At 55.2% G+C, this 11,936-nt stretch overlaps 1 protein-coding gene across 1 annotated transcript; it reads left to right on the top strand.

Annotated features, from left to right (window-relative positions):
* The first annotated feature begins 489 nt into the window (after positions 1-489).
* On the top strand, positions 490-11,668 carry CIBAR2 (CBY1 interacting BAR domain containing 2). The gene is given in 9 exon segments (XM_059904301.1): positions 490-516; positions 2,407-2,625; positions 4,805-4,873; positions 4,952-5,053; positions 5,166-5,171; positions 5,999-6,103; positions 9,071-9,184; positions 10,958-11,060; positions 11,559-11,668. Coding segments are annotated over 9 exon segments (855 nt in total).
* The last annotated feature ends 268 nt before the right edge of the window (positions 11,669-11,936 follow it).

Genomic DNA, 11,936 nt, shown 5'->3' with positions numbered 1-11,936 from the left:
GCGATTCACTGTGCTTTTTCGCACACCCCTCCTGAGTAACCAAGTCTCCTAGGAGCCTGGGGAAGGCCGGGTGGCCTTCTCGTGGGAGGAGGAGCCCCAGCAATACGACCCACGAGCACAGCAGCCCTAAGTCCGGTCCCCGCACCTCCCGGGGAACCCCAGCGCTGCCAGGTCCACAGGAACCTCCATCTTCACCGGGAGAGTGGGAGGGAGCCTCTCGGCGACCCCACCTGGGCCAGCGCAAGGCTGGTTGAGGCTCCTAATCCGCCCGGGGAGGCTGGCCGGGGGAGAGGTTGCCTTAGCGACCAGCGGAGGCTCCTCCCAGGGTGACTGCGGGTGGCCACGTCGCCCGGTAACCAGGTGGCAGTGTCCCTTGAGCCAGGACCATGCAGCTGCACGCAGCCCTGTGTGGCTTCTCCCAGGCCTGCGGGACCCCTGGGGCCCTGTCCTTAATCCCCAGGACCAGGACAGCTGCCGTCTCCAGTCACAATGAACATCGTTCTCTCCAGGTGAGCAGCCCCACGCTGGCCTGGGTTGGGAGGGAGGGGGCGGCCGGGTTTTCTGGGCCAGACGCACCAAGACAGATGGGGCCGCCTGGACTGCTGGGGGTGGGGGGCAGTGGTAAGGATGCTCTGCCGCCCACACCACGCCCACCTGGAGGTCTAGAGACCATGGAGGATTCCAAATTTTGGCCTCTGTCTGCTTCTCCAGCATTTTTGCCCACAGCCCTGGGGTAGCAAAATTCACAGGGGCCACCCCAAATTCCCTCACTCATCTCTACCTGGGAAACCCCTCTTCATACCTCAAAACCCCATCAGGCATTATCCCCTCTGTGGAATTATCCCCGACCCCACTGCCTGCAGCCTGAATCTACCACTGCCTTCTCAACTCGCCCCTTACCCAGTTGTTTCCACGCCTGGCTCCTCTGGGGCTCACAAACTCGAGGGTGCCCCTGGACCACCTGATGGGCTTCTTTAAAAATGCAGCTCCCTGGACCTCGCTCACAGGGAGTCTGGCGGAGAGTGGGCTGGGATTCTGCAGGCTTAACTTGTGTCCCAGGCGATTCTGATTGAGGGGGTCCAAGGACCCCATGTGGAGGGGCAGGCACTGCGGCCGGCTGTGTGACCTGGAGCAAGATGCTTCACCTCTCTGGTCTCCGTTTACCTTGTTTGCACGTAATACACACGATGTGCATGGCAAACTGTAAAGGGCTGCACCAGTTAGGGTTTGTTAGGAGGACAAAGGGCCCTCCTCCCAGCTTCCAGCTTTAGAGATGTGATTACAGGGCTGCACAGGTTGGGGGCTTTGGTCATACAGAGAGAGGACGGGGCAGTGACCACCTGGGTGGGATGAGGGGTGAGGAGAGGGTGCAGTGGGGCGAGAGGGAGGCGACTGTCTGAGGCTGTGCCCGCTTTACTGTCTCGGGAAGATGAAATCCAGCAGGTCCTTCACTCACTCTGTATTGTTTCATGGAACACCTGCAATGGGCAGGCCACGGGCAAACGGCACATAAAGGTGAGTCAGCAAGCTCCCCCCACCCCTGACCCAGAAAGATGCAGAGGGTGACAGAAACCAAGCACAACAGGAAGCGATACATGGTGATAAATGGCATGCCAGGAGGACAAACTAAAGGTTCAAGGCTGGGGGAGGGAGGAGGGACCCACGGGCGGAGCATGGGGTCTTTAGGGCAGTGAGACTTCTCTACGACATTGTGATGGTGGAGGCAGGGCACTGAGCACTTGTCAAAAATCCACGGAATGTAGGACACCAAGAGGGAACCCTCATGTAAACGAGGGACTTTAGTTAATAAGAATGTGTCACTATTGGTTCACCTTTTGTAACAAAGGTCGGGCACTAAAGGGAAGCTGTTGATAATAGGGAAACCCTGTGTGCCGGAGAGGGGGTATGTAGGAACCCTGTGCACTTTCCGCTCAGTTTTTCTGTAAACCTAAAACTGGTCCCCCCACCCCCCAAAAAAGTTTATTAATAAAACTTTACGATGTAGAGAAGGGAGAGAATTTCAACAGCTCGGGGAAAAGATAGAACCTGGGGATTTCAGAGAGAAGAGGTCCTTGCAGCTCGGCATGGTTGGAATACAGACCGACTCTGCTGGGAAGATAAAGCCCCTGTAAAGGGCCCAGGGTGGGAAAGGCCAGGTTAGGAGCCAAGCCCACGTCTGCACTCCTGCCCGGCCGCTGACCAGCCCTGTGACCCCGCTGGTCTCCCGCATCTGCCTTGACGGCCTGACCCGGGGACTCTGGGCATTATCCTGGGGACCGGACGCCTGGCCTGGGTTTGCCACCTAGGAGGAGGGCGGTGGGTGGGTGACCCCTGCTTCGCTGTCGTGACCTGGCTGGGCGTCCCTGCCCAGCACAGCTCCTCAGGCCCCCACCTCCCCAGGGACAGCAGGTGCGGCTGATGGAGGACACGGTGACAAACGCTGAGAAGCACTTCGGCCAGTTCTGCTCGCTGCCGGCCGCCTACACCCGCAAGACAGTCCGGCTGCGTGACAAGGCCGACCCACTGGTCAAGACGCTCATCGAGTTCGCCAACCCGGAGGTGCGGGCCGCCCTGAGGAACTTCGCCGAGGACCTGGCCAAAGTGCAGGATTACCGGCAGGCCGAGGTGAGCGAGTGGCCCCGGCGGACCCATTTCCCGGGGGGATCTGAGGGTTGGAGCCGCCCGGCAGGGTCCGCCGTCAGCGGACGCATCTCCTCCAAAGGTGTCCCCAGAGTGAGGACACTCACATCACTCCCTGCCCAGGGTCACACCTCAGTTTACAGGACTGAGAGCCTGGAGGCTTGCGGAGGGCAAGGAGGCTGCAGGGGGTTAGGGAAAGAATTAAAAATAAAAATCCCCATGTGGCGGATATACGATGGAATACTACTCAGCCGTAAAAAAGAAGGAAATAATGCCATTTGCAGCAACATGGACGGACCTAGAGATTATCATACTAAGTGAAGTAAGTCAGACAGAGAAAGACAAATACCATATGATATCACTTTCATGTGGAATCTAAAATATGACACAAATGAACTTATCTACGAAACAGAAACAGACTCACAGACACAGAGCACAGACTTGTGGTTGCCAAGGGGGAGGGAGCATTGGAGAGGGAAGGGTTAGGAGTTTGGGATAAAAAAAAACAATAATAAAAATAAAATAAAATAAAACAAAACTCCAGCCAGCCCAGAAAAATCCTCTCTGCGATGGTAGAAAAGAATGAAACAGGGGCTTCCCTCGTGGTGCAGTGGTTGAGAATCTGCCTGCCAATGCAGGGGACATGGGTTCGAGCCCTGGTCTGGGAAGATCCCACATGCCGCGGAGCGACTAGGCCCGTGAGCCCCAATTACTGAGCCTGCGCGTCTGGAGCCTGTGCTCTGCAACAAGAGAGGCCGCGATAGTGAGAGGCCCGCGCACCGCGATGAAGAGTGGCCCCCACTCGCCGCAACTAGAGAGAAAGCCCTCGCACAGAAACGAAGACCCAACACAGCCAAAAATAAATAAATAATTTAAAAAAAAAAAAAAAAAGAATGAAACAGCTTTTCTATCGAATAAGCGTTAAGCCAGAAGGTAATGCACGTCACAGGCGATTGAATAAGTGATGGCAAAGACAGAGAAACCTCACTCCCCCTGAGGACAGGGAAGGGGACAGCACCCTTTGTCACACAGGACTTCCTAATTCCACCTGGTGACTGGGGGGGCCACCTGGGCTGGCTGATCATCTTTATCCAAAGAAAACTAAAACCTCACATCTCTCTGACAAGCAGGTAGGTACAGCCGGGAGCCAGGCACCAGGCAAACTCCCTGCAGACACTGGCCTCCCGAAGTTTACAGTTCAGAGATGACTGGGCTTTCCTGCTTGTAAAACCAGCCAGAGGCTTCTTTAGCTCTTAAAAGCTTTATATCCATCTCAAAGGGACAGAGAAAGGATTTACAACCGCAAGTTTTCTCAAAGGAATACGGTACGGAAAGGGAAAAGTCCCTTTCCCTTTCGGCACTTGGGAAAATTATTTCTTCTTTAGGTTTGCGTTCACAAGAGCCATAAGCCATAATGGAGGAGCAGGAAGGGGCTGGGTGGGGACTCCAGCTCCCCTGGCCCATCGGGCAAACCAGACTCTCAGGGGACCCCATCCTCCAGGCACCAGCCTCACCTGGGAACCTGTTAGAAAAATGCAGATTCTTGGGCTGCACCCTGGACCTGCTGAGTCAGAACCTCTGGGGTGGTGCCTGGGGACGAGGGTTTTAAGGAGCCCCTGGGGGGACTCCTACACCTGTTCTACTGTGACACCCACAGGGTAAGCGCTTAGTCCACACTAGCTTTAACTGAGACCACTGTCACCAGCACTGACATTGTTTATCCTCGTGTCTAGTGTTAGGCTTGGCACACAGGCACTGACTCAGGGGCGTGAGGTGTCCCCCTCGCCGACCCTGCCATGTCCCTGGGGGCTGCACAGCGCAGTCAGCTCTGAATTCCCTGCTAGTCTGTGTTCCAGGTGGATCTGTCAGCGTCCCTGGTGAGAGCTTAAGGCAGTCTGGAGAAATGAAATAGCGCTGGGTCCCATCCAGTTGCTAAAAAACCCTGGGCGGGTACACTCCTTATACCCATTGTACAGGCCAGGAAACAGGGCTCAGCGAGATGAAATGTGTCGCCCGCGCTCGCAACCCCAAGGTGGGAGGAGGGCCCACCGTGCAGCTCCGGACATGCAGACGGCGCTCTGCAAATGCAGGCCAGGGGCCGTGCAGCCCCCCAGCGTCTCCCTGGCTCCACCCGCTCTGACTCTGTATGTCCACGTGCCCCCAGGTCGAGAGGCTGGAGACCAAGGTGGTCAACCCCCTGAAGCTCTACGGGGTGCAGATAAAGCAGACCCAGGTGAGCAAGGGCACGGCACTGCGGCGTGGGCCACGCGGGGGGCTGGGGCCCCAGGAAACCACCCTCTTCCTTCCGTAGGCTGAGATCAAGCAATTCAAACACGTCTGGAACAACGAGCTCAAACAACTGGAAAAGCTGGAGCAACTGAGGCAGAAGTCCCCTTCAGAGAGACAGACCATCGTATCCTTCCCGAGGCAGGGGCTGGGGGGCGGTGAGGCCGGGGCCCTACATCACCGTGCCCCCTCCACGGGGGCTGCTGGCTAACCTGAATCCTTAACAGCACCTGTTTCAGTCCCAGGTGAGCGTCACAAGTCTGTCTGGGGGAGGCAGGCTCGCACGCAGGTAATGAACGGCCTCACAAAACGGCGAGGTGAGCTTTACGTGAGTGGGTGTGTGCAGGGCCCTGGGCTTAGGACAGGGGAGTCAGAGGCTCCGGGAGAGCCAGCCATCGGCTGGGGCTCAGGAGACCTGGGTTCCGTGCCATCAGCGATGCTACTCGGCGAGTCAGAGAGACACCCCCCTCCACAGCCTGCTTCCTTGCCAGGGTCACCCACTCACTGCTCACAGGAGGTGGGTACTTCTAGATGCGGAAACTGAGAAAGTGACTTGCCCAAGGCCGCACAGAGAGCGGAGGGGCAACCCCCAACTCAGCTCTGCAGGCGTCTGGCTCTGAAATCCAGCTTCGTCCCGTGCCAGGCCTGCTTGTGGGGTCAGGCCGTATAGATGCCAATCAAAGCAACCAGTAAGTTAATTACCTAAAATCGTTCCACATGCGGGAATTAATCATCAGCGACTGTGGAGTACCTGTCATAGCAGTAGTTCAGCTGAGCCCACTCTCCTTCTTGCAACAATCCTGCAAAGCAGGCCTTATAGCCGTCCCGTTTGCAGGCAAGCACATTGAGGCTCAGAGGGGTTCAGTGACTTGCCTGAGGTCACACAGCTGACAAGAGGGTCTGTCCAAGCAGCAGCTGCCCCTTTCGCTGTGGTCCTACTCGGCCATTCCCTTCCACAACCAAATTGGCAAGAGACGCCCACGACGCAGGACAGCTGGCCCAAGGGTGGGGCGAAGGGAGAGAGAATGATCCAGAATGGAGCCCCCATGACACTTTCTATCTCCGGGGCCAGGCGGAGACCAGCGTGCAGAGGGCCTCGGTGGATGCCAGCCGCACCTCCCACCGGCTGGAGGAGACGGTGGAGGCCTTCCAGGAGCAGTTGAACCTCCAGGTAGGGGTGGTCGGTCCCTGGTCGGAAGTACTCTGGGCTGCCCCGTGGGCGAGCTCTGGTGTGTGTGCACCTGTGTGTGTGTGCGTGCATGTGTGTTCCCTGTGACAGAGGGTGTGTGTGAGCTTGTGCCTGCTCGGCTCTCAGGGCCCTGACTCCCCGGACAGTTCATCCTGGCTTCCTCCTGGCCGCGGCGGGTACAGGCCGGCTGCTCGGGCAGCTGTCTTGCTCAGCTGTGCTGGCCGGAAGCCAGCAGTGGCAGCCGTGCGCTCTCAGCACCCGGCCAAGCTCCCCGCCTGCCAGGAGGACCGGGCAGAGTCTGTCCCCCCAGCCCCTGCCTTTCCGCACAGGATCCACAGGACCCTCCTCCTTTCCTCCGCACAGCCCCAGTGGCACAAATCCTTGCTCTCTCCACCCCGACACACCCAGAGCCCCGGGCCCAGAACCTCAGCTCTTACAAGAGGCCTCAGGGAGGCAGGGTCTTTAAGGGCAAGATGGTCACAGAGACTCCTGCACCCACTCCTGCCCCCCTGCCACTTTAGTCCATTTTCCAAACTGCAGTCCCAAGAATCTCACAAAAGGCAGCTCTGATTTGTCACTCCTGGGTTTAACACCCTCCTGTACGTCCCTCGTTCCAAGGAGAAAGGCTGAAATCCTCCCCAAGGCTTCGAAGCCCCAGCCCCGCCCTCCAGCCTTGTCTTGGACACACCACTCCACGCTCGAGTGCACCAAAGCCTTTTATACCTCAGGGCCTTTGCACAGGCTGTGTCCTCTACCAGGAGGGCTCTGCCCTTACTGTGCATCGAGTTCACACCTGCTGTCCTTCAGAGAAACTCACCTGGACCCCCAGACCTGGTCCAACCAACTGTTAACACTCTCTGCTCTGCTCCCTCTGGGGGCAGTTATCCCAGGGGGTGGATTCATTGTATCTTTAATTCACTCGTGAATCTCACAGATGTTGAATACACACCTACTATGTGCCAGGCGCTATGCCTGAAGCTGAGGACACCATAGCCAGCAAAGCAAGGCCCTGTCCTCACAGAGCTGACACCCTTGGGAGAGAGAGTTCACGCAGACCCCGTGATGGTGGAGAGCAGGGGAGAACTCACTGCTCCACGCCACCTCCCATACTGCATGTCGAAGCCACAGAGCAGACCCCCTGCCTGCCACGTCCCCTCCTGGGTCCTGGGCACCAGGTCTAGGGCCTGGCACTCAGTGGGTACTCAGTAAACATTGGGAAAATGAAAGAATGAACGAACGAAGCGAGTGAAACAGTGGTAATAACGGCTCAAGCATCCATATTGCAGGCAGAACCTAAAACCACCAGCAGACCATTATCAAGCACCTGATGTTTTCGAGGCCAGCGAGAGCACACAAGGTTCTGCACTGTTGAGGGCCAACAGAAGCATGCAATTTAACATGGGCATCCTTTAAAATTGGGGGAATTCATTTGTAAGAGACGCTTATCCAAACCTCCATATGTTAAAAGAGATAAAAGCCCAAACTTGAAATAATCATTACCACTACATCAGTTTTAGGTCACGATTCTAATGAAATATCTACAAAATAACTCTCTGGCTCCTCTAAAAGAATGTAAGCCATGCTTTCAAGCAGCGGTTCACTCACCTGAGCGTGCGTCAGAAACGCCCTGGCGGGCTCCTTAAAACACAGACGGTGGGCCCACCCTGGCGTCCCATCCAGTGGGCCTGGGTGGGCCGAAGAATGTGCATCTCTGACAAGCTCCCAGGTGAGGCTGGTGTTGATGAGGGGCCCGCAGGTCGAGAGCCGTGGCGCTCACTGAATCTCTCGTAGGGCTTTGTGAACTGGAACCACTCCTGTGCTTCCCGTGCAGACGAATAAACTGAGGCTTGAGAGGATACGTCATTTCCTCGGGGCCACAGGCCGGCAAAGGGCAGGACGAGGCCTGTTGTTGTCACCAGCACTGCCTCCCGGGGGGCAGGAGGGGAGGAGGCAGGAGGCAGGGACTCCCAGCACAGTCTGCGGCCTCCTCGCCCCTTCCTTCTCCCAGGTGGCCTAGCGGCTTCCTCTGGCCCGCCTCTTCCAGGTGCTTCCCACGTGACGGGAAGAGGTGTGTTTCCAAACTGCAGGCTCCTCCCCCAACAGCAAGCCTGTGGCCTGCTGGGGCCGACCACGTTGAAGGAGTTTGTGCTGAGCCCAGCACACGGTGGGAGGTTGTGCTGGGCCCTACACACAGTGGGAGGTTGTGCTGGGCCCTACACACAGTGGGAGGTTGTGCTGGGCCCAGCACACAGTGGGAGCTTGTGCTGGGCCCAGCATGTAGGAGGGGCCTGACACACAGTAGGAGCCTGTGCTGGACTTGACACACAGCAGGAGTTTCCCCTCAGGTCTGGCACACAGTAGGAGCTTGTGCTGGGCCCAGCACACAGTAGAAGCCCCCACTGGAGCTGGACACACAGTAGGAGCTCTGTGAGAGCTCACTGAGCCAAGCTGAACCATCTGATCAAGAGAAGCCAACGTCTCCATCACTAATAATGTTTTGACAAGCTGGCTTATCAGGTTGTGGGGCTTCTGGGCTAGTAGCATCCCCTCCCCTTCCCATAAGACCCACTTCCAGCCTGTGGGTGACAGAGGCTGAAAGTTTGTAGCCATCAACCTGACCTCAGAATGAGAGAAGCACAAGCTGAGTGGAGGAGCCCAGGTTGACAGAGCTGAGAAAAGGATGCCCCTCAGAAAGTCCACAAGGCCTCACACATTTCTGGAACAATCTCTGTGCAAGGCAACTTTGGAACTATGGGAATGCATTATCTGTTCAACAAAAATTAATTAATTAGAAATAATATATTGAAATTCCACACCTAGGACCTGCCCCGCAAGGACAACTAAGCCCCCGCCCACACCCCCCCCCCCCCCGCCACGATTGGTCCATGTCGAGACGACCCCAGGACAGTCCTTCTGACAGTGTTACTTATGTGATCTGGGCTTCTCTCCCCATAGAAAATTTTTTCGGACTTTGTGACCATTGAGATGGTCTTCCATGCCAAAGCGGTGGAGGTGTATTCCAGTGCCTTCCAGACCCTGGAGAGCTACGACCTGGAGAGAGATCTGGAGGTGGGTCACAGACATCCCATCTCCTATTTGGGGGGTGGGGCTGAAGCGGAGGTTGTTTTTGTCTTTATTTTTATTGAAGTCTAGTTGATTTACAATGCTGTACCAATCTCTGCTGTACAGCAAAGTGACTCAGTTTTACACATATGACATTCTTTTTTTTAATATTCTTTTCCATTATGGTTTATCCCAGGAGATCCGATATAGTCCCCTGTGCTCTACAGTAGGACCTTGTTGTTTATCCATTCTATATGTAATAGTTTGCATCCACCAACCCCAAACTCCTAGGCCATCCCTCTCCCTCCCACCCTCCCCCTTGGCAACCACAAGTCTGATGTCTCTGTCTGTGAGTCTGTTTCTGTTTTGTAGATAGGTTCATTTGTGCCATATTTTAGATTCCACATATAAGTGATATCATATGGTAGTTGTCTTTCTCTGTCTTGACTTACTTCACTTAGTATGATAATCTCTAGTTGCATCTATGTTGCTGCAAATGGCATTATTTTGTTCTTTTTTATGGCTGAGTCGTTGGTTTTGTCTTGATAGAAGCAGTTTTTGTTGGCAACATTTTGCAGTTTCTCGAAATCTGAAGGCTCATTGTAATGAACTGTTTTAAATATCTGCCCCTGGGCGCCGAACCAGAGGCGGGGAATTTCCCCAACACCATCTCTCTCTGGACCATCCACGTACATCATCATCACCTGGGTGCTTAAAAACAAATGAATCAACAACAAAAAGCATCTCCAGGCTGATGCCTGCTGTACTTTGGAGGGAGACAAAGCGCTTATTACCCTCACCTGATGTGATTAGGATCTAGAAAAAGCCATCTGAGTTATCTATAATGTGCTGCGCCACACCTCGTGGTTTACCGGGATTATCTTCTGTGGTTCTAGGGTTGGTGGGTTCAGCTGGGCTGTCCTCCCTCGGGTCTTTCAGCCAATCCGTAGCTGGGGCTGGAGCTGTTTCCAAGGCTTCCTTGCCCGTGTGTGGTAGATGATGGCTGTCATCTGGGTCCAGGATGGGCCACGTGATTCGCCCAGGGCAAGAGTTCAGGGCAAAATCAAGACGGGCCTTTTATTCAATGATTATTAAGAATTCCAAGATGGCAGAGTCCTTCTGAGCTGGGGGCCCTGGGCAACTGCATGAGCTGTACCCCAGTGAGGCCCATCCCGTCTTGGTCTGCAGTGGGGTCTGCAGCCTGAATAACTGCCCACAGCCTCTCCATGGGGCGTGGACTTCCTCACACCATGGCAGCTGGTCCAAGAGTGAGCATCAGAGAATTACACTGTGTCACCTTCTGTGACCTAACCTCCGAAGAAACTGAGCATCGTGTCTGCCACATTCTGTTCCTTAGAAGTGTGTCATTAAGGCCATATTTAAGGGGAGGAGAATTATAGTCCAGCTCCTGATGGGAGAAGTGTCAAAGAATTTGTGGATGAGCTTTAAAACCATCATAGGAGGGTCAATGAAGATTGGCTGGGCTCTGGTGCATTCACTCACTCTACTTTACTTTGGTTGGGGGGCAGTGTGATCTCTAATCTTCCTGCGTGACTATGGACGTGTTACCTTGCCTCTGGGCCTCAGTTTTCCCATCTGTAAAATGGGATGACAATGCCCACTTACCGCTCTGCAGTAGATCATATGGAATAAGAAACAGGAGACTCCTGGTGTAGGTGGGGGTCCCTGCAGTTACCTGTGCACCGGCCTTCTTATCCCACATCTTTCTTTCCCGCTGGCACCCCTTTGTTTCCTGACCGGATCCAACCCTCTTGGCAGGATTTTAGAGCCAAGATGCCTGGAGTTTATGGGCATTATGACACTCGGCTGCTCACGGACACCACCCTGTCCCCGGCTGTTGCGTGGTTTCTCGCCCAGGTGAGCACTGGGGGTGGGGTGTAACACCTGTGACAAGGTGAAGTGACCAGAGTCCAGAGGCCGGCTGAGAACTCGGGTCTGAGAAGGGAGTGCTGCTTGGGGAGTGGGAGGGTGGCCCTGAATCTGACCTGGACCTGCCTGAAGCAGACTCAGGGAACCACAGTGTGGGCGGATGAGGGGCGTCTCATGCTTTCTGAATAATTCTCTTGAAAGGCAGAGGAGGAAGTATGGTCCCCAGCCAGACTGCCTGGGTCCAAACCCACTGCTCCCAAGCTGTGTGACCCTGGGAAAGTTCCTTAAGCTCTCTGTGCCTTAGATTCCTCACCTGCAAAGTGGGGCCAATGATAGTAACCCCCTCAAAGGGCTGTGGTATTAGGCGAACACATCTACCCGAAACATTTAGGAAACAATGCTTGTTGCTGTCATTATTATTATTGCTGTTGTTGCTGTGATGATGATGATGATTTTGTTATTGTTGTTGTTATATATTTTTTTTATTTAGAGCAGAGCACCATACGGAGCCAGAGAAAAGCAGCAGCCAGTGAGGACAACTCTGCCGAGGAGGACCCCGTGGAGGACCTCATGGGACAGGGGCAGGGGCCCCATCAGTAGGACGAGAACTCCCCAGTCAGGAAAGGGGGCTGAGGCTGGATGCTCAGAGGCTCCGCCGTGTGCAAGTCCCGTGTCCTCTGGGTCCCGCTTTCCTCATCTGTACGGCAGGAATCATATCACTCAGCTCACAGGCTGCTCTGGGGATCAAGGTGCCCAGAAGGACACCTGGCACATAGCAGGTGTTCAATAAACGTGGGTGCATCTCACCCTGACTCCTGCTGGGTCTCATTTCCTGTCTTATGACTGGGTTTCGGGGTGTTTAAGCCTG

Source organism: Balaenoptera ricei, chromosome 19, assembly GCF_028023285.1.
Source record: "Balaenoptera ricei isolate mBalRic1 chromosome 19, mBalRic1.hap2, whole genome shotgun sequence".
In the NCBI taxonomy this organism is placed as follows: Eukaryota; Metazoa; Chordata; class Mammalia; order Artiodactyla; family Balaenopteridae; genus Balaenoptera; species Balaenoptera ricei.
Note: the sequence above shows the minus strand (reverse complement) of the source record. Positions and strands in the feature narration are given on the sequence as shown.